The 22,804-nt window shown below is 57.0% G+C and overlaps 1 protein-coding gene across 2 annotated transcripts in view; it reads right to left on the bottom strand.

Annotated features, from left to right (window-relative positions):
- The window catches only part of Scube1 (signal peptide, CUB domain and EGF like domain containing 1), a 102,803-nt gene extending 80,801 nt beyond the window's left edge, over positions 1 to 22,002 (bottom strand). For both annotated transcript variants that reach the window (XM_042697956.1, XM_042697955.1), the window contains exons 1-3: positions 21,915 to 22,002; positions 18,284 to 18,415; positions 4,732 to 4,860 (exon numbers count right to left, since the gene is read on the bottom strand). In XM_042697956.1, coding sequence (XP_042553890.1) covers positions 4,732 to 4,860; positions 18,284 to 18,415; positions 21,915 to 22,002 — 349 coding nt within the window. The remainder of the gene's footprint in view (positions 1 to 4,731; positions 4,861 to 18,283; positions 18,416 to 21,914) is intronic.
- Positions 22,003 to 22,804: the final 802 nt, after the last annotated feature.

The raw sequence follows: 22,804 nt of genomic DNA on the forward strand, positions 1-22,804 counted from the left end.
CTATTTCAAGTAATTACACAGCTAAAAGCAGCCATTTGGGGTCGAGCGAGATCGCATCATGGTTTGATTTCTCTCAATTCCCTCTGGTGTCATTTTCTGTTACATTTGAGGAATTCCTCAATAAAGATGTCAAATAGAGAGAAGGTTTCACTCCCCAGAGGACGGACCTGGCCGCCCTCCAGGACATTCCCACAAGAAAGTAGCCTCACTGACTTAGACCAGAAAGAGTTCAACTGTGAACACCCAGGCGAGGAAACGAGCCTCTGGACCTCAGCCTCACGGTTTGCAGCAGACTCGAAGCTTTCCCAAACTACTTCTGCCGGGTGATAGGGCTTTTGCCTTGGCCTCCGTCCCTGAGGAATCCAACAGTGGCTCCGAGAGGCCAAAACTCTTGACTCAAAGGTCTGAAGACCAAACGACATCCAGGCCTTCCCGCCTCGCCTCCCCACCGCACAGGCAGTGGCCTCTGGGACTTCCAAGGGGAGGGGGCGGTGAGAGGACATTCAGCAGCTCATTCAGCCTTCCTTCACAGCCACCCAACACACACCTCCTGGAGGGTTCCATGCTGGATGCTTCATCAGTGGCCAGTAGTCCTCTGGCCAAGGCCCCTGGCAATGAGCCATGGGGAATGGTGGGGATCATGGCAGACGGCCCAGTGCAGCACCCTCTAGCACTGCCCTGGGATATGGTCAGGCCGGGCTTGACCTCACGCTCGGGGGTCCCAGCTCTGCCACAGCCCCCGCTCTGGAGTATGGAGTTTGTGGTGTCATGGCTGCTAGGGCAGCTGCTCCAGGGTGGACGGTCAGAGCTCCCCATTCAGTTGAAGGAGAGGGGGGCTCACTATAGAGCAATGCAGGCGTGGCACAAAAGGGCAACCAGCACTGGAATGGTGGGTTCAAGTCTAGCCTCCCGCCCGGGTCGGCAGGAAGGAATCTCTGTGTATTCCAGGCTCAGAAGGAAATGTCGCCATTCCTGTGGCACACAGAGCTGCACGGGCTCCTCTCGGGCCCCACCCCTGTTCCCTGGTCCCCACAGTGTCCAGGGCAAGCAGCAGCCAGGCTGGAATGGGCCATTTGCCCGTGACACCCTCTAACCTGTAAGTGTTGACCAATGGTGATAGTAATAAGAGAGATCCACGCATATGGGCGGGCGGGGCTGCCAGCCTGGAACCTCCACCACATCAGGACAGAGAGATCGCCACTTCTCCTGCAGTTTAATCAGCACTCTGCCCCTCTGCAGCCACTATCACTGAGGGTCCCCTCGCTGGGGAGAAGAGGGAAGCTGGCACACACTCTGAGCCTCAGCAGCCAGGCCTTGAGCTAGACTCTTGAGGTGCCAGACCAGCTTGTTCTCAGGTGTTTGTCCAGCCGGCCCAGGCCAGACTCCGACGTCCTGACACTGTGCATGGCAGCTCACTGGTGGACAAGGGGCTCTCAAAGCTCAGTTGACCAGCCTGGGGTCATACAGTGAGCCTAAGTTGAAGCCCCAGCTGGAGCCAAGATCTGACTTCTCTGAGCTGGAGTTTGGTCTTGAGAAAGAAAAAGATCCAACAAAAAAGTCAGTAGGATAACTACTTACTAATAGAAATAATAAAGAAATTACAGCCAGTGGAAGGATGTGCCCTGAGCTGCAAGCAGAGGTGCAGTGGAGAGCCTTCTTCAGGCTGGGGGAGGAGCACACTGGAGCTTCCTGACAGGTGATCATGGGGAAGGACAGGGGGTTGACATTCATCAGCCTAGAAGAACTCACTGGGCACAAGGCCACTGAAACTGAGACCCACACAGACCCCACTGTGAGTCCAGAGGTGTGGGAGGGGCCTCTGCTGTAGCGGAAGCAAGGGTGTTGCCCGACAAGCGGTCCTGCATGGGTAACAGCAGAGCTGGCTGCAGAGCTCTGTGCATCAGACCTGGCCCTGGCCTTGCAGACGCCTGAGACATTCTGTTCGGTGCTGGCCTCTGCTATGTATGATGTCACCAAACTCACAAGGGCCCTCTTAAACAAGGATGACACTTTCCATCTTGGAGTGGAGGAAGTGGGCTCAACAAGGTGAAAAGACCTGACTAGAGTGGCTCTATTCATAAATGAAGGGTCATGATTTAACCCCCCCCCCCCCCTGCCCGCCCCAATGGCAGGGCCATAGGTCTGTCCTCCAGGCCAGAGTGACGCTGCCTGCTGCTCCAAGGATGTCACACAGGGACAGTGAACTATGCCTCCCCCAACGCCCAATCCTCAAGACACCCTCTTTGCCACAACTGGGCGCAGTGTAGCATCTGGGTGGATTATACGAGATAACTCTTGGTTAATACTTAACCTGGTGCGTGCCACAGCAAAAGTTGTCCTGTCCCTGGTTCCACAGTTCCACCCCCAGCTTCTTCCCCCCATATCCTTCCCACCCTCCCTTACCGCCCCCTAGACTTGAGAAGCCACCCGCCCCTCTCCACACAGGCTGTGACCTGACCCAGCCAGCCTCCCCCGCCTCTGGTGAGTCTGCTCAGGGCTTCTTTCTCCTCTTTGAAGGCCCCACGTCTCCCCCACGTCTTCCCCCACCCTTCCCCAGCGAGGCATATAGCTTTTCGCAGGCCCTTCTGGGCTTCAGTAACTCGCCGTCCAGACCTCTGTTTTGGCACTCGTTTGGAGTGTAATTACATGGTCACAGATCTGTTTCCCATAACAAGATCATGTGAGACCCAATGTGCATTAAACAAAACCAGGAGGAGCTGAGTCCCACAGGCTACTAGGAGGCAAAGGTAAGAGCACACAGTGTGCTGGGCCAGCAGCCCTTACCCCACAAGCCAGCTGGTGCGCTAAATGTCAGCTTGATCCCTTTATGAGGGAAGTACTGCATGGAAAGTCATTAAAAAAGAAAAAGAAAGAAATCTCTGGATCCTTTGGTTCCACTTGTGGCAAGCAATCTTAAAGGAACACTCGAGAAAGCCGGAAAAGAAAACATTTTAGGTCCAGAATCACCTCTGGATACTGATGGCACAAACAAAAAGATCCAGGTGCTGTGGCTTATGCCTGGAATCCTACTCAGGAGGCTGAGATCTGAGGACTGTCGTTCAAAGCCAGCCCGGGCAGGAAAATCTATGAGACTCTTATCTCCAATAAACTACCCCTAAAAGCCAGAAATGGAGCTGTGGTTCAAGTGGTAGAGCACTAGCCTTGAGTGAAGTAGCTCAGGGACAGCCCTCAGACCCTGAGTTTGAACCCCAGGACTGGCATGTGCGGTCTGCCATGTGATATCAATTCTCTTGTTACAGATCTCAAACCACCTCTTATAGGTTGAACGATGTCCTTCAAAAACTGAAGGTCTAACCATGCCATTCCCCCAGTTCTTGTGACTTTGTTTAGAAATCTTACCCTGAGAAAATGAGGGAGGGGGGTAACACTGTTCAAAAAGAAATGTACTCATTACCTTAATTATGCAACTGTAACCCCTCTGTACAGCACCTTTACAATAAAATTTTAAAAAGAGAGAAGAGCAGGAAAAAAGAAATATGACTCCATCACGTGATCTGGTTAAGACGAGATGGTTATGGCGGCTCTGAGCCAATATGACTGGTATCCTTATAACAAGGGAAACCTGGACGTGAACCAACACACATAGAGCTGAGGCAGCACAGACACACGGGCAAACCCTCTGTAAACCAAGGGATTTCTAAGGTGACCAGGAACTAGGAGAGGGGCCTGGGATAGATTTTTAGCTCACAGCCCATAGAAGAAGCCAGCCATCTCAATGCACAGGTAGGTCAGAACTAGTTTCTTGTTTAAGCCACCCACTGTGCTGTGTGCACAGGTCCTGAACTCAGGATCTCTTGCTTTCCTAGCTCTACCACACCTCAGCCACACCCTTAGCCCTAAGATACCCAGTTTGTTACTTTATTATGATACCCCTAAGAAACTCACAAAGGTCATTAGCAACTTATCAGCTGGTTGTCAAGCAGGTGGTAACAGGGGCCACATAAAAATACCTGCGATACACATAACATAAAAGAGAAAAAGTGCAAAACCAGCTGGCCAGCTGAGCACACTGTTATAAGAGAACACTTGGACCCAGAAAGAACACAGAAGGACACGGAAGAGCAGTTCGCCAGTGTTTTCCAATGTTCCTCTACTCTTCTGTGGTTTCCCAATTTTATCCGGCAGAAGTGCTCTATGGATACACATTTTACACAACTGGTTTAAAACTGTTCTTGAACCTCAGGAATTTGGAGGCATACAAGATTATGGGCTATTCTGTGTCCCCTCAAAATGCCTATGTCGAAGGAATTCAATCCCTGGTACCTCCAAGTGTGACTATATTTGGAGACAAGGCCTTCAAGAGAAAATCAAATTAAAAATAGAATTGCAAGGTTGGGCTCTACTCCAATAATCGGACTGGTTTTCTCCTAAGAAGAGATTAGGGCGCCAGACACGTGCGTACACAAAGGGAAGACACGAAGACACCACCAGCAGGCCACCCTCCGCACGCTAAGAGCAGCTCCGAGGAAGCACAAACCGCCATACCTGGATGCTGGGCTGTCAGCCTCCGGAACAGCGAGGAAATAAAAATCCCCGGTGTTTATGCCACCTCGTCTACAGTATTTTGTTATCACAGCCTGAGCAAGCTAATACAAGGAGCCAAAGGAGGGTAAGCTTTCCCACAGGCCCTAGAGGCATCAGCTAGAGCTAAACACCGGGCAGGCTGCACCCAGGGCCGGCGTCCGGGGGAGGGCGCGGCCACACACTCACCCAGGCAGTTGTGTCCATCGTGTGCCAGCATGAAGCCGTCAAAGCAGGTGCACCTGTAGTTTCCTGGGATGTTGATACAGTCGTGGACGCAGCCGCCATTGTAGTAGTCATTCTCACACTCATCAATGTCTGCAAGGTGAGACACAAGAGTGATCAGACAGAGGCCCTGGAGTCCCCTCCCCCAACACTGCACACTGCCAGCACCTCCGTGGCGACGGGTGACCCCATGTGCATTTAATGAAATCTTTCTGAGGGGTGAGGACTTAGGGGTTATAAAAACAAAGATCCTGAATCCGCAGCCAGGCTCTTAGCAGCAGTCTACAGAACAAAGCCATGGTGTGTGTGCGTGTGCGTGTATGTGTGTGTGTGTGTGTGTGTGCATGTGTACAGGGCCATGGTGTATGTGTGTATGTGTGCATGCATGTGTGCACAAGGCCATGGTGTGTATGTATGTGTACGTGAGTGCATCGTATGCGTATGTATGTGTATGTGTGTGTACGCATGTGTGTGTTACCTTCTCATTCCTGACATGGGTTATCATGAAAGGCTCACACCTGGCTCTGTCTCTCTGTAAAGCTTCAACCCTGCCGACGTGTGGGGTCCCTGTCAATGGCCCCTGAAAATCATCTCTCCTGAAGCTGAAGAGACAGAGCACCCAACCTGCCTATCATCAAAAGGTGATGACGTAGTGCGAAGGCGAAGCCCACCCATCCCACCCACAAGAGTTGCCTTCGCGGCAGGAGCTGCAGCCTGACCGTCAGCTGTCCCAGCGTTCCTGTCACAGCACAGGCTTCTGGCTCGCAAACAATGGCCAATAGCCTTGGTAAAGGTCAGTCTTTTCTTTTGTCCTTTTTTGCTGTTTTAAGTCTTTTTCAGCATTTCCCAGCCGGGGTCAAAGGGCTATCAGTTCCGAAGTTCCAGAGAGAAGAGGAGGAACACTGCAGCACAGGACTGGGAGCAGCGTGTTGGACATTTGGTCCCTGACCCGATGGCTCAACAGCAAGTCATTACCTCTTCTTCGAGGTGGCTTTGGGGCACAGAGAGACCCTTTTGGCCATGACCTGAGACACCAGCTCTAAACACTCCCCAGGATCTTGGGTGACCTCCACAGGCCCCCACGATGCTCGCTGGGAGGAGGGAGCCGGAAATGCTGCAAGGCAGAACCAGAAGTGTGGGCCTGGAAGTGATTCTCAGGAGATGACAGAAGGAACCAGCAAGCTCGTGCAGGAAGGGATTTGAGGCCAAGTTCAACCTGCTGAAGCAGGTGTCCAGCCAGCCCCCCAAAAGGCCAGAAGAGCCCGGAGGTGGGCTGGAGCCCGCTCAGCGGGCTGTGCTACTGCGGGAGGCCCCTGGCTGTGCGCTCTCATGTTGGTGCAGGGGGCAGAGTTAGCTGCAGTGAGGGGAATCTAGGACCAGCCTGGAAAACACCGGTGTCTCGGGAGGTACTGACCGAGCTGCTCCCTGTGGTGGTAACCAAGCACCGCCCTGATGCCTGCCTGCCGGAGACCTCCCAGAGCAGCAGGGATAACTTCCGTGAAAGCGGACGCAATGATGACAGAGCACAGGGTCTGGGCTGCGTGGTTCTCTTTCCAGGCTTACCCAGCCAGCAGCAATGAGAGAACAGAGGCTCCAAGGGCCCAAGGGACAAGGGGCTCTGCCACACCGCCTGTAGTGGCCATCTTCATGTGTGTGTGTGCCGGCTTGATTTCTGCTTCTAATCATCTCTCTTACATTGGTCGTTTTAAATCGCCTTAAAGGAGCCTGTAAGGCTTTAGGTTTATCGAAAGCATGTATTGTCTATAAAGATTGAGGGCTGGGTGCGGATGGCTCACATCAGGAGGCTGAGATCTGAGGATTGAGGTTTGAATCCAACCCAGGAAGAAAAGTCTGTGAGACTCTTGTCTCCAATTAACAACCAACCAACCAAACAAACAAACAAACAAAAAACAGAAGTAGGGCCATGGCTCAAGTGGAAGAGTGCTAGACTTGAGTAAAAAAGAAGCCAGCGACACCACCTAGGCCTTGAGTTCAAACCCCAGGACTAGCTCAAAGGGAAAAAAAAAAAAAACCCAGAAGGACACTGACTGCTTCCCAGTCTCCACTGGCAGCTCTGACCTCTCGTCAGGGTCAGGTACGACCATTTCACCGCCTCTCTGAAGCAATGCAGCCCACCCTTACGTCCCTCCAGAGCACCTCCCTGGGCTTCCCAGCGTGTGAATGCTGCTCTCCTCCCACCCTGTCAGCATCTGCCCAGCTCAGCAGGGTGACTGTAACAAGGCTGTAGGCGGCCCTGGAGTCCCTGATTTCCAGGCCTGTCACATGAGGACACCTCTTCTGAGTTAGCCTTGCAGTCCCTCCCTCCCCCCCCCCCCCCAATTTCCTCTTTCCTTCCAGAGCAAGTGGCTCTCAGGAAGCCAGCCTGGTCCCAACCCTAACCCAAACAGCACATGCCTCCAGCGCTCTTGCGCTGTCTCTCCCCGTGTGTTTGTCTGTCTGTCTCTTTTCTCTCACCTCAGGAGGGAGCACACTAGTACGTACACCTGAAATACACACAGGCCCTTTCACCACTCTGAATAGGCATTTTAATCCTATTATGACCGAGCAAACTAAAGTGCAAAGAGGTTCTGTAACTGCTCAAGGTCGTACAGTAAGAGGTAGGTCAAGGATCAGAACAAAGGCCTTTCAATCTATGAAGCCCACGTCTTTTCTCCTAAGCTACAATGTCCATCCCATACCAGCAATTGGGAAAATGCTTTTTCCATGTCATTTCATCTTTAGAAAACCCTGTCCAGTCATCCGAATGCCTGTCCTTCTGTCCCTCCACGCCCTCCTCTTCCATCCTTCCACAAGTATGTGTGCTTGTCCATCTGCCCAACAACCAGCCAGCCACCACGGATCCACTTACCAAGACAACCATCTACCCCCATTATCCACTCATCTACCTGGCCCATCCATCCAAGCACTCACCCAACTCATCTACTCATCTATTTATGCTAAAACATCTGGTCAGCTGGGCATCTTTCCATATATCCAATCACTTCTGCAGCTACCAATTTATCCAGGCAAGTATCTGTGTATTCATCCATGTATACACCCATCTAAATATTCACTCTTCTATTAATCTAAAAATGCACCCACACATCTACCCATCCATCCTTCCAAATACCTAACCATCCATCCATATATTCAATGATTCAAATTCTCACCATTCTATTAAATCTTACATGCCACACACACACACACACACACACACAGACACACAGACACACAGACATACACACACACAGATCCAAACACCTGCCTACTTACCTACATATACCACATTCAAACATTCATCCATCTATTGATCCAAACTCGTATTCACCCACTCATCCATTCCTTCAAACATCATCAAGCCAAACAGCTTAAAATACAGGCACAATAATATTTTCCAAAAAAAATGTTAGGACAGAGGAAAATAAACGAGGGTGGGTGATAAACTGGTGACAGTATAGGGACACATTTGGTAAGTCCATTATGATGACAAAAGGTAGGCTACAATTTTGGTTGGGTTTCTTAGAAGCTAAAGCAAAGCAAGCAACAGAACCAATTCAGACAGAGGTACCATAGCCATCCATGCAATTCCAGCTGCTGCTTCAGTGGTGTGGAGATCTGTAGGTCCCTAAGCCTCCCAAGAGGGAACAACCTCTTCCCCCCAGGAGGGAAACTGAGTGCCTCAGTTGCCTGGCAACCTTCTAACTTATGCTTACTGTCTGGGTGAGATCGCTGGCAGTGACCTTTTCACTATCAGGATTAGTAATCCAGCCACCAAGCCCAGAATGGCAGAATAAAGTGATCACTCAAGAGTCAACAAGCCCATTTATAGACTTTGCTTTCACTCCCCACGGTACAGCCCACCGTGCTTTACCAGTGGCCTGAAAGACACAGGAAGCTCCACCACTCGGATCTCTTCCCTTCAGCTCAGAGGTCCCCAGGTCTGAGTGTGGCCTCTCCTCCCCAGCCTGGCTGCAGCCTGCAGCGTCTCATGCAGCTAGCTGACCTCCTGGCACCCAGAATGGAGGTGTCTGCTCACACACCAGGCCTTCCCTGATTTCCCCTGTGTGCCTCCACTTCTCAAGTTTAGTTTTGGAACCATGTGAGAAAGCCAGGCATGGAGAATCTGTAATCCTAGCACTCAGGGGGCTGAGGAAGGAGGACTGGGCTACACCGTGAGCGTGTCTCACAACCAAACAAATCTGAGAATCGCAGTTCGAAGCCAGTCTGGGTAGATAAGTCCCTGAGACTCTTATCGCCACGTAACCAGCAAGATGCCAGAGGTAGAGCTGTGGCTTATGGGGTAGAGCTCTAGCTTTGAGCAAAAAGAGCTGAGGGACAGCACGCAGACCCTGAGTTCAAGCCTCAGTATTGGTGCACACGTGAGCGCGTGTGCGCGCGCGCACACACACACACAGGTTAGTAAGGTGAAAGGTGGGAAAGGTGTCATGTATATTTAATTTTATTGCCAGGGCCTGCACCAACCCTGGAGGTGGAGGGCGGCGACAGTCCAGGGCGGTGACGGGGTGGAGGGGGACTGAGAGTGAGCAGGACAAAAGATCCAACGAGCCTCCTGCTCACCCCAGCCAGCCTGGCTCTCCCAGCGTAGACAGTGTGTAAAGGAAAACTCAGCTCCTCAGAGGAGACAGTGTGTAAAGGAAAACTCAGCTCCTCAGAGGAGACAGTGCCCCATGCCCGCAGAGAAAACAGCGTGAGGAGCGGCTCACCGCGGCTCTGTCAAAGGTCATACATCCCACTGTTTCCTACGTTAAATGGGCGGTGCCCACAGCCAGCAACACGGGAGCACACCCCCAAGACCATGGCTTGGGGTTGTTGATCTTTTTTCCATTGAATTCACAATTGATTCTCGCTGCTGTATAATATACACATAACATATAATATATTACATACATGCTGTGGTGTCTAGGTTCTAAAAGATTCTTTTGTAAAGAATCAGAGTACTTTCCCATTTGGTTTTCATTCAGTTTTGGGTATCTTCTTGAAAATCAGACCTGCCTTTCCAGAAGCCTCTGAGAGGCAAATCCTCACAGCACTCCAAGCTCTCTCTTGAGATCATGACTGACGGGGTCTTCTTCCGTGCCCCCAAATTGGCATTTTTCTCGCCATTCCTCCGGGGCTCTAACAAAGCCCGCTTCCCCGCCCGGGGGCTTGCCGGCCTGGCCCTCCTTTGTCTGCGGCTTTAGGGGAAAACCATGCGCTCCTTAGATCAGACAACCAATCTGGGAGAGATGGATGGCTCAGGAAGTCGGGTCCTTATTGAGGAATAAATCTTAATCCGGTTTGTTGGCTAATTACGCTCTCGGGAAGGCAGTTAGCTCCTCAGCCGCCTAGCAGGAAGGATTAAGGCCCTGTCTCCGGTGGTGCGGGGTTAAGCGGGGTTTGTAATGACTGAGTAATGAGCTGGCGCTCCGCTCCGAGACCCCTGGCGTCCATCGATCAGGTGTCCCTGTGCGGGGACAATGCCAGAAGTGGGCCCAGCGGTTAATTACGGGGGAGGCCAAAGGTCATGCAAAACCAACACAAATCTATATACTTTTTTCCATTCCTAACTGCACACAATGACCATGGCTCAGCCGGAGTGGAAGCCCCCTCCCCCGCCACGCTGTGACCAAGATAACCATAGATTCCAGTCACTCCGTGGCCTCTTCCGCGTCCCTGGTGTGGCTTTGGGCCACCATGCTTTGGCTTATGCTGCACTTGCACTGCCTGGAGCTCCTTCCTCAGCCCCAACACCGACCCAGGGCTGAGCTACGCTTCCCCATTGCTCCCTCGAAGCTCCACCATGCTCTCCTCCTGAGGCGGACGCCATTCCCTCCGGCGTCCTCTCCATCCCTCGGTGCTTCCGACACAAATTGCAGAGCGAGGCCCAGACAGAGCCGCCCGACCACGACCTCCGCTGAGCAGGTCTCACGAGGTAGGAGGTGGCCACCATCTTGATTTCGCTGACAGGTAAACTGAGACTCTGAGAGGCTGCCTGCCCTGCTCAAGACCACACAGCTGCCCGGGGCGGTGGGGCGGGGAGTCAGGAATCCCACCAGGCTGCCTGGGCTTCCAATTAACACAAGCTCATCGAAGGCTTCCAGGGCTCAGCTCCGACCCTGAGGAAATTCTCCATCCCCTTTGGGGTGGAGGTGGGGAGCGGTCCAGGCCCCCATACTGCAGGCTCCAGATTTTGGGGTACCCCCCAGTCAGCAACAGGACAAGCAGAAATACGTGGAGCCAACACTCAAGAGCTCAAGGTGTTAAAGCTCCTCCACCAACACCCTGGCTTTTATAAATGGGTAACTGAGTCTGGGGCGGGGGGGATGCCATCCTCTTCAATGGCCCCACAGGTCAGGGAAACAGGGATGCTCATGGTCTCCTAGAAGGTGAGGTACCCGTCTGCCTTCCACTCCTTCAGCACCAATGCTTTTCCCAGGCCTGGCCTCTTGCCCTCAGCCTGGACTCTGGCCAAGGAGCTGCTGGCCTGGGGTGGGGGTGGGAGGGGGGTGAGGGGCACGGTGGGGAGAGAGACCAGACTCAGATTGACACAGCCTGGTGTGTGGAGGGCTGGCCAGGCCCAGGCCCCCCACCCCCACCCCAGGGACTGGCCAGGGGAGGGACAGGTGCCTGAGCTCAGCTGGGACCCCATGGGAGGCTTGACGAGCCTCTGGGGGCATCCCTGAGGAAGGGGGTACTCCCCAAGGCAGCCTAAGAGGCCTGCCACCTCCTGCCCTCCCCCACCTCCGCAGGCAGCACACAGCATGGCCGGTCACTCAGGGCCCCACCCACAACTCTCCTCCCCTTAGCACAGGGGCAGAAAGCCAGGGGGCTGCGGAGAGAGGGCCGCCTTGCCTCTCAGAGCCCCCAGAGGGTCAGGCCCAGCAGCTGAGCCCAGCCCAGCCACAAGCCACGGGAGTCCCGAGCTCACTCCTCCCGGGGCTGCAGCCCCGACCCATCTGGAGGGCTCCAGCCCAGGGCCGCCGAGACCCCCCGACCTTGCCCGCACACATGAGCCCCCTGGCCCTCTTTGTCTCGAGGCCTTTGGGGGAAGGCTCGTATCCATGTCAGTAGCATTCAAAGGCCAACAAGCCCACAGTTTATTTTCTTAGAAATAATGGTTTTTCTGGTTAGCATTCCTTAGATGGCAAAACAAATACAGCCACTGGAGGAAGAAGTAGCCCTGGGGAGGCGGGAGGGCCGGGAGGAAGGGGCCGAGAGGGTGAGGCATGGGAAGAGGGACAAAGACCCCTAATCCTGGAGAAAGGAGGACTTGGAGGGGAAAAGGCCCAAAGGGCTATCCTGGGGGTGGAGGGGGCACCGTCAACACTCACAGACAGATCTGCACCCGGCGCCGCTGCCCCATGGGATGCAAGGTGACAGTCACTTGCAGAGCCTTCAGGGTCAGCAAGGACCTGAGACCACAGGGCCCTGAAGGAAAAGCAGGACCCGTTTCTTCTCTGATTTCCCATCCTGGCTAAGATCTTGCTGCCTCCACGGAGCCTTCCCTGATGTCTTTCCCCCTTCTCCGGCAGGGAGAGCCGCACATGCTCCTGTACCCGCACCGCACCGTATCTGTTCTGTCCTTCCCAACCTGTGTCTGGCTAACCAGGGAGGTCAAGGGCAGCAAACACACCTTGGCCCCAACACCAAGTCTGGCACAGTAGTCCAAACGGAGGCTCGAAGACGTGGATTTGCCCCAGCGTTTACATACCCATGCCTACGCACCCAACGCCTGTGTGCCCAACACTTACGCACCCAACAACAATGCCTACGGACCTAGTGCTTAAGTAGCCAATGCCTATGCACTGTGTTTACTTACCCAACGTCTATGCACCCAACGCTTGTAGTCAACGCCTACATGCCCAACACCTATACACCCAACACTTACACAGCCAGTGCCCCCATGCCCAGCGCGCAAGTCATTTGAGCTTTCCTTCTAAACATCTTTCCTTTGGTGGTGGCAGTGCTGAGGCTCGAACTCAAACACCTTCTGCTTGCTAGGCAGGCGCTCTTCCATTGGAGCCACACTCCCAGCCCAGTTCTCCTTCTGAAGGTGAACGGGGGCTCCCAGACCTCTCTGTGTGTCATGTGCTTAGAGCATGTGGGCCTGCTGGACCTCGGTGGGTTGCGTGCAGAGCGTGTGGGCCTGCTGGACTGGGAGTGGGCCGGGTGGGCCTGCTGGACCTTGGATGGGCCACGTGGGCCTGCTGGACCTCCAGTGGGGTGTGTGGGCCTGCTGGACCGGGGGTGGGCTGCGTGGGCTGGAGCAAGAGCGGGCTGAGTGTCTACCCGCACACAGGAGGCGTTCCCGCCACCAGCCACATGCCCCTCGGCCTCCTCAGAGCAGAACCCGTCCTGAGTTTGGCTAGAGGGAGATCAGGACGATGGAAGCCGTTTAACAAGTCACCACCATTATCCCCAAGAAGGCTAAGTGGTTAGAAGTTGTTTTTTGTTGCTTTTTTTTGTAAATAGTTCATACAGTGTATTATTAGGAGTTGTGTTAAAACCCTTGAATAACACACTCTGTAATCTACCTACCACCAGCGGCTGATGAATAGACCCTGGAGGCATGAGATTCAGGAAGGGACTATTTACATTCGTTGTACACATGCTCATTTTGTGATCTCTGATGACCATAGCTGGTCATTTCCCTTATTTCTCTCTCTCTCTCTTTCTCTTTCTTTCTCTCTCTCTCTCTCTTTCACACACACACACACACACACACACACACACACACACAGGAAAACAGTAATATAATCAATATACTGTGGCCAAAACAAAACGCCTCTCCCCTGAGAGTGGTAATGATAGTATTTTGGAGGAGCCGGAGCTGGAACTTGCGCGTGGAACAAACCACTTGAATAAACGGTCAACTCCGTGAGTGTGGAGCGGGGCTGAGCGCAGCTGCTTCAGACTAAACAGTGATTAGCAGGAGGGTCTCCGTTATTTAAACAAGACATTTGCGGGCAGTTCGCTCCCCATTTGAGGCCTGGACCAGATTACAGACAAGAGCTTCTCATTAAGATTAGTAGGACCCAATTCAAGCTATAATTCAGTCCTTTTCCTTAGCAAATGTCTGAAAACAAGGCAATTAAGGTCAAATGAGTGGAAGCATTTAAAGGGACTGCAGTGCCCCTCCTGGCCCCAGTCTGCCCCTTGGGCAGGACAAGTACAAACAGGCCTGGCTAATTCAGAGCAGGGGCCAGTGCAGGGCTAGCCCTGACAACTTCCACAACGCCTGCACCCAAGGGGCTCCATGGGCTGGGAATGCACAGGCTTCACTGAAGGAAGAGGAACAGAACGTGCAAAAGCCCTGGGGTGGGAAGAGGTGAGCTGGTGGTGAGGGAAGGAAGGCAGGGCAGGCAATATCAGGAGCTTAGAGTCTCGGAGCCAAGTGCCATGCCAGGCCCAAAGGGCAGAATCTCCCAGACATCAAAAGGGGATGCAGCTGGGCACAGATGGCACACGCCTCTATTCCTAGCTACTCAGGAGGCTGAGATTAGAGGATCGAGGTTCAAAGTCAACCTGGGCAACAAAGTCCATGAGACTCTTCTCTAAGTAACCACCCTAAAGCTAGAAATGGAGTTGTGGCTCAAGTGGTAGAGTGCTAATCTTAAGCAAAAAAGCTAAATGCCCAGGCCCTGAGTTCAAGCCCCACGGCAGGCACAAGAAAGAAGAGGAAAGGGAGAGTGTCGTTCTGGCTGCTCACATTCGCAGGGTCTGCCTCAGACAAGCTGCGGTGGTGCCGGCTGGGACACATGTAAACCCCCAGCTTCCTCTACCCCCACGGCTGAGGAAGCCCGCTCTCAGATGGGGCCCTGGGGCTGGTGCGCTGGATCTAGGCCCTGCTGCCTCTCTGTTGGGACACCTGGAGACTGCCCACTCTGGACTCCATTTTCCCAAGCTCTGCCACGGGGCCCTCGTTAGCCAGCGCCTCCCCCCTCCCCCGCCCCCGTGATCCTGAGAGGATCGGGGAGCGCTCGCTGGGACCCCAGGCTGACAAGAGCCCTTCGCTGTCTTCCCACAGCGGCTTGGGGCCTCGTCTCAGTGTGGTGGCAAAGATCTTCACAGCCTAGGGAGGTTTCCTGGAGGAGGTGACCCTGGGGTGTACCCCCCTCCCCAACCCGGGGACTTTAGGGCACAGGAGCCAGGCAGGTGACGGACCATGCCCACATTCCTGGAGGTACTCCAGGAAGACATGACGCCCTGTGGCAGGAATTAAACTGGAGGCATCTATGGGTATAGAGAGGGCAGCAGAGAGGAGGGCTCACCCGCCTCTGTCTTGGGGACAGCTGTGGTCATGGATATTCTAGAAAGTTCCCTCCAACCCCACCGGCCACAAGTTCGCCCCTGGCAACTTCAGCTTCCACAGGATAGGAATACTGGAGAAAGCCTTGATTTACCCCCTGCCTTGCTCAGAGTCCTGCTGGGGCCCAAGGCTCTGTCACCAGTCCAAGCTGACCAGGCTGGCCCAGACCGCACCCCGGCGCCGGCGAAAGCAGGAAGGACCGGAGAGCAGCCAGGAACCTTCCCCATAGGTGTGCGTGGTTGTCAGCGTGTTTCACAACCAGCAGAAGCTCCAGCGGGCCCCCGCCAAGGGCACACACACACGTCCAGCCGCTCCGGGCCTCCCACGACACGGCTGATCCCGGGAAGAACTGGGGTAGTGGGAAGTGGGGCTCCCCATGTGGGCTTTCCTGAAACTCCAGCCTGTGTCCTGCACAGTAACATGCAGTGTGGGGACAGTATGCTTGCCCCCCCCCAATGATCAGCTGCAGAGCCCCACGGATATACGGAGGAGCCCGTGGAGATGGGGGGCCCCACGGATATACGGAGGAGCCCGTGGAGATGGGGGGGCTGGGAGTCTGCTGTGGGGGGAGGGACAGCAGCCTGCTCTGCCCACGTATTTCTGCTGGTGAGATCTTGGTAGCTGGCTACCTGTGACCTTCCCACATGCACCGCCGGGGTAGGAGAGGCCTGTGGGGTATAGGACACCTAGGAACCAGCACCTCTCATGTCCCAACCATGCCGGATCTTGGGGAATTGTCGGGGTGGGGGGGAAGACCAAGTATCACCCCTTTAGCTTATGACCATCGACACTGCATGAGCATCAACACCGGTGTGATATGAGCATGCCAGGCGCTGGTAGCTCATGCCTTCGATCAAGCTAAAAGGAGGCTGAGACCTGAGGATCGAGGTTCAAAGCCAGCCCTGCAAAACCCCGGGCAGCAAAGTCCGTGAGACTCTTATCTCCATTGAACCACCAAAATGTCGGAAGTGGAGCTGTGGCTCAAGCAGTAATAGAGCGCTAGTCTTGAATGAAATGAAAAAGTTCAGGAACAGCACTCTGGTCCTGAGTTCAAGCCCCAGGAGAGCACACACGCACGCACACGCACACACACACAACCTTCCAGAGTGCTAACACCATCAACTCCATCCCAATTGCCATGCTCTCCATTACCTTCATCACCATCCTCTGCCTCCTCCTCCTAATTATCCTCATTTCGCCATCAGCATCATCACTCGCCTCTTCCTTTGCCACGATTACCATCAGTATTCACATCAGTGACAATGGTGTCACCAATACTCTTCTCCCCACGGTCAGCATCACCATCACCATTATCTTCACCATCCTCAATATCACCATTTCCTCAACAGTGCCAGTAACACTACCCGCACCATCACCAGCGCCACCGCAAAGCCTGGGGCTCGCGCTCCCGTAGCACAGCCTGGGCCAGCCTCTGTAAAATGCTCCAAGTCACTTAACTTCCTCACCCTCCCGCTCTGTGATGCAGATGCCGGCGCCATGTTTCCTTCACAGCTAAGCGGAGGATAGGAGCCACACAGGCAGGATTTGAACTCTGATCAACTGAGAAAGGACTGCTGGGGGAGGGACAGCAGCAAAAGCCAATGCAGAGGCACAGTGTGCACGAGTGGGCACACTCCTGACCCTGGTGGGTGGCCCGTGCGCTCGGTCTCCACGTGCCCATCCTTACATCAAAGGTCAGGTGGCCCCTGCAGAGGTCCACCCCGGAAGTCTCTGCACAGTCCCGAGGGGACCCGTCCATCCCTCGGGATGAGACGAGGAGGAGGCAGACAGGATCCCAGGCCCCACACCAGCTGGCATGCATCACGGGGGCATCACGGGGGGAGCACCAGCACGCATCCCAGGGGGTTGGGGAGCACCAGCCAGCATGCATCATGGGGGCTCCAGGGGGCTCTGGGCTGCTATGAGCTCGTCTATGAACGGCTGGTGCCACACAGCACCAGCCGCACACGAGCTCCCCAAGGGCAGGAGCAGATGACACAGCCCCAGGGGACTTTCTTTTTGCTCTGAGTTTGTTCTTCAGCTTCAGTCTTACACTTTTTTGCTTGGGCCAACCTCAAACTGTGATCCCCCGTTCTTCTACCTCTGGAGTAGCTGGGATTACAGACGCACACCACCATGGCTGGCTGTGAGTCATGGTCCTCCTGTCCCCACCTCCCAAGTAGCTGTGGTTGGTTAAAGGCCTGCGGTCCGTGACCGAGAGCACTGGCGGAGAGGGATTGTTTTCTAAGGTCAGAGCCTGAGCCTGGGACCATTCCAAGGGTAGTGAGAGCGCACGGTGGTGGCAGCCGGCATGCTTGTCCCCCGTCCACGACACACAGGAACCCAGAAGGTCTGCCGAAAGCCAGGCACCCGGGCTGGGCCTTGGGCCTCCAGGAGAAGCCATGCCATAGGAAAAAACGAGGCCTGGGGATGGCAAATCATCACCCGAGTTCATGCCAGAGGTGGACTGCTGCCCAGAGCGTCCCTGGAGAGGTCAGGCCGCTCCCCGCTCTCCTCTCTTCTGACACGGGGTCAGGGAGACACAGGGGCGGGGAGAGGCCCCTCCCTGCACCCCCTGGCCTGGTTTCAGGCAGATGGTCTAGAGCTAACTTCAGGCTGACACAGACTAGAACCTTCTGTGCACGCTCACACAAAGTGACAACCTTCTCCCTGAGGAAGGAGCCACGGTGAGTGTCCAGGGCACACCCTGGACGTGGCAGCCTCGGGCGGGGCCTTGGCACCCCGCCGTGAGCAGGGCCAGGGTGACCCAACTCACTGTTCAGCGCGAGTGCAAGAAGCAGGGCATAACAGATACTTAATGCAGCCATGGGGGCGGGGGAGGGGGTGTCTGGGAGCCGAGGCTGAGCGGGTGGATGTCACAAACCCACGAACCCATGTGCCCTGCCCACATTCTAGAGCTTGAGAGCAGGGCCCCTCTGGGTGGCTCTGACCGGAAGTCAGACGCCTCCTATCCAGTGGTGGACAGAAGCCCACATACAACGTTCCATGCCACGACCTCAACTTCTCCGAGAAAAAAAGCCTAAAATGTGGGTAACACCCAGGCACCCCATGTCTCCAACCGCTCCCCTCCAGGGCAGCTCCAGCCCCCCAGCCGTTTGGGCTGTGTGTGCCCAGGGCGCTGGGTGGCAGGCTCAGCCTGGGTGGCAGTGGATGGGCGCACGGGGTGGGGGGGGGGACGGGACTCACCTTCACACTGCCTCCCCTCCCCCTTGTAGCCTGGCTTGCAGAGGCATTTGTAGGATTTGGGTGTGTTCTGGCAGATGGCGTCGATGTGGCAGTCATCCGTGCCCTCGGAACACTCATCCACGTCCGCTGCTCCTGCAGGAGGTGGGGAACAGCAGGTGAAGTGTGGCTGCGGGGAGACCGAGCACCCAGCGGCCGGCGCCTCCACGCTCCACTGACCGCTGGGGAGACTGACAAGACCAGCTGTGGCATGGTAGAGAGCGGCCAGGTAATGCTGCAACTGGCAGCATCCAGGGCAGAGCTCCTCTGTGCCAGGCATGGTGCTGCCGGAATGCCGGCCTCATTTCCTTCACCATGTCCCACTGAAGAGATGGGAAAGCTCAGGTTCAGAGGGACACGTGGAAGGAAAGCCCCTGCCCACCCACGCTCCTCACCAGCACCACCACACCCCTCCCCTGCACACCCAGTGTGGACACCATTGGCGTTTAAATCCTGCTTAAGATGGGGACAGTGGCCGGGTGCCGGTGGCTCACGCCTGTCATCCTAGCTACTCAGGAGGCTGAGATCTGAGGATCGCGGTTCAAAGCCAGCCCAGGCAGGAAAGTCCATGAGACTCTTATCTCCAATAAACCACCAGAAAACTAGAAGTAGCACTGTAGCCCAAGTGGTAGAGTGCTCGCCTTGAGCTGAAGAGCTGAGGGACAGCGCCCAGGCCTAGAGTTCAAGCCCCACAACCAAAAAAAAAAAAAAAAGATGGGGACATTGAAGTTGGGGGGGCGGGGGTGCTCAGTGAGCAGAGGCCACTCTAGAAAGCTATGCAAGTGGCCTGAACATGGAATTGCACCAGCCCCAAGGCTATGAAACTGGGGGTGTCTTCATTTGGTCTCCACCCCCCCAGACTGGAGAGTCCAGCCAGGGGCAAAGCCACCCTTCAGCCCAGGCTAACTCTGCCTCACTGATGCCCGCTGCTCTCAGCGCTTTCTGCAGCCCTGGCCCCAGGAAACCTAGGCATGAACCTGAATCTTGGAGCCCCACTTCTGGACTGAGATTTGGGCTACATTTGGGGGGGTTCCCACTTCCTCTTCTCAATACTCTTCCCACTGGTCTATCCATGTTGGGAAATAATGCAAGAGAGCGTCTAGGTACACACTCCACACACCTTTCTGAAAAGGAGGGGAGGGAGAGGGGGAAAGAGAGGGAAAGGAGGGAGGGAAGGAGATGGTACAGACAGGGAGACCTTAGGACACAAGACAGCCCAGCTAGAAGAACCTTAGCTGTGGCCATCGCTGGGTTAATGTAGAAGAACCTTAGCCGTGGCTATCGCTGGGTTAATGTCTCAGGAGGAGGGTGATAGATAGGTCAGTAGCTCACTGGTAGGGGCAGAGACTAGACACCAGCACAGAACAAGCTTGCCCGGGCGCCATGTTTCTTCTAGCTGAGCTGAATAAACATGCAGATGGACGACAGACACACAGACCAAAGGGCTCAGGTAAACAGCACGGGGCTCTCTGAGCAGCTGCCCTAAGGAAAGCTCAGGATGCCCCCACCTCTTTACACCGCTGGCCTCACATGGCGTAGTCTGCTCCCTAAGAATGCCCACTTTGGATTCTTCTGGAGGGTAGCTGCTGGGCTTTCTAGCTGTATATGCATGGGGGGGGGGTCTCCCAGGAGTCCTGTCTGGCGGGAGTCCCTGTGGCTACAGCTCACACTCTGAGGGGCAAGAGGCATCAAAAACCACATGTGCACACGCATGCACACACATACATGCACATGCACAGGCATGCATGAATACACACGTGCAAAGCACCACAGTCCAGGGCACTGGTACCACCTACTGAAGTGTGCAGCACAGCTTGACAGCTGTCTGAGGGTGGTGGGAAAGGCTGGGGGGCAGGCCGTGTGGGAGCCAGAGGCTGGGGGGGCAGCGGGGATGTGGGTGAGGGACCCTACGTGGGGAGTGCATGTGGGGTAACTACCTCAAGAACAAGAAACCAGACGCTAGAGAAAGCCAGTCTGTATACTTGGAGGGGAGGTCTGCCCGGAAACTCTGGATGGGGACCCGGAGGAAAATACCCCTCCTGAGGGTCAGGACATGGGACGGAGGGACAGGAAGCCATCCCTGCACCCCCCCCCCACACACACACTTGGGTTGTTGACAGGTAGAGGTTGGCAAAGGGGTACTGGGGCTGTGGGCATATACCTCACTCACATGGGAGTACTGGGGAGTCCTGAGAGAGGCTGTCAGCCTGGACTGTGCAGCACGGCCCTCACTCCCAGACTAACACTTGGACTTCAGTTTGCTTTTGCTGGGACCAGCTGCTGTGGGCTTATGGTCCCCGGGGGGCTCAGGGAGGGGAGATGGGGAGGCAGAGAGACATGGGGAGGAGGAGGAGCTGGACAAGAGGCGCGTGCAAGAACAGGCGCTCAGAGGCAGAGAACCCCTAACTGGGGAGAAACACACACAGACGCGGGGTGGGCTGGGGGCAGGCAGCAAGGCTGGGCTTCTGGGAGTCGGGTCCACATTCTTTTCTAGGGGTCATGGAAGGAAGCTCAGCTCCAACGTTCGCCCTTCACCCTGCATAGGGCTCTGCTTCCAAGAAGGGACCCCAGGGGACCCAGCAGTGGGGACAGTGGAGGGAGCAGGCCAGGCAGGGTCCTCCCAGTCCCCCACCCCCACCCCAGGGAGGGACAGGGGAAAGTGCTCATCTGGCTAGAGTGACAGGAACCCCAGCTGCGCTCCGCACCCCCTCCCAGACAGCCAGAGAGGGGCAGGCAACAGGGCCTGAGAGCAGGGATTTCCCGCCCCCCCCCCCCAAGCCCACGGGCACCCCCCAGCTGCCCCGGCCACCTCTCCACCACAGGCTGGCGGGTGTCTCAGTGTCCCCTCTGGCCGTGGTGTTGCGGGGAGGCCCGTGTCTGGTCTCCTCTTCCGCGTCTGTGTCTGCTCCCCCTCCTGTCTGACTGTCCATCTGTCCATCTCCATCCTTCCTCTGTCCCTCTGCGCCGCCCCTCCGGTCCTCCTGTCTCTCTTTCTCTCTCTCCCACCCCCGTGTCCATCTGCCTCCCCCTCCCCCTCGGGAAGTCCGACCGCACTTCCCCCTCCCCGGGTCCGACCCTCCCCGGCCGTCCACCGCCGCCCAGTCCCTCCCGGGTCCCCTCTCCCCACGGTGGCCGGCGGTTCTGATCCCCCCCCTGACCCTTGCGTCTTCCCCTGGGCTCCTTCCTGCGGCCTTTTGTCTGCTCCCCCCCCCCCCCGCCCGGCCTCCCGCTCCCGCCCGTGCCTCCACCTCCCCTCCCGCCCCGTCCCGGTCCCCGCGTCCGTCCTTTCTCTCTGAGCCGCGCCCGGCCTGCCCGGTGCGCCGCGCCCAGGCCCCGGCCGGCCGTCGCGCTTCCTTTCTTCCCCGCGCGCCCGCGCTCCCCGGGTCCGGGCTCGGGGCCGCCCGGCGGCGGCGGGGCCCGGGGCTGCGGGGCGGGGGCGCGCGGCCGGCCGCACAACTTACTTTGAGAACTGGCGGGGCGCGCGCGCGGGGCGGGCGGCGGCCCCGACGGCGCGGGACCGGGCCCGCGGGGGTCGGGCCTCGCCGCCGCGCCCCCGCCGCGCCCCGCCGCCCGCCGCCCCGGACCCCGCGCTTACCTGGGAGCCCGCTGCCCCCCGCCAGCCGCCCGCGCGCGCCCAGCGCGAGCAGCACGCACAAGTGCCAGCGCACGGCCGCCGCGCCCATGCTCGCTGCGGGCCGCGCCGGGCCGGGCCGCGCCGGGTCGGGTGCGGGCGTGCGGGGCGCGGGACCCACCGACCGGCCGCTCCGCGAGCGCTCCGCGCAGCAGCTGCCCCGCGGCCGCCCGGGCTCCCGAGCCACCCCGCCGCCGGCGCGGCTGACGAGCTGACAGCCGCGCGCTCATTGGCCCGCGGCCGCAGGGGGCGGGGCTGCTCGCGCGTCCGCCCAATGGGAGCCAGGCTTGGGCACGTGGGGGAGGGGCGGGCGGGGGTGCGGGGCGGGCGGCAGGTGGGGCGGGCGGAGACCCGGGCGCTTGGGCGCCCGCGCGGTGCGGGGTCCCGGACGGCTCTGCTCCCAGGCCGCCGCTGCCCCTGCCCTCCCCGCTTCGCGGGTCCTGGGGGTCGAAGGTGGCCGCACCCCATCGAGGCTCGGCACCCCTTCCTGGCTCTGCACCCAGATCTCCGCTCTGCACGCAGGTCCCAGATCTGCGCCTCATCTGGGCTCGGCACCCCTCTCTCGGGCCCTGCACCCCGATCCCGGCTCCGCACCCCATCCCGGCCTGCACCCCAAGGACGTGGCGGCGCCGCGGGCCACTCGCTCCCGGGGTCCACACAGCGGTTCCCCGCGCCTCCCGGAGGCCCCGGGCGCGGTCCGGGCGGCGGCGCCCGCGGATCCTCCACACCGGCGTCCGAACCCAGCGAACTTTTCGCCACCGCGCGCCCGGGGGTCGGGGCCGCGGGTGACAGGGCGGTGGGGCGGGGCGGGGCCGCGGCCAGGGGCGGCCCGGGCGCGGGGGGGGGGGCTACAC

Source organism: Dipodomys spectabilis, unplaced genomic scaffold, assembly GCF_019054845.1.
Source record: "Dipodomys spectabilis isolate Male_0828 unplaced genomic scaffold, ASM1905484v1 ptg000230l, whole genome shotgun sequence".
Taxonomy (NCBI): domain Eukaryota; kingdom Metazoa; phylum Chordata; class Mammalia; order Rodentia; family Heteromyidae; genus Dipodomys; species Dipodomys spectabilis.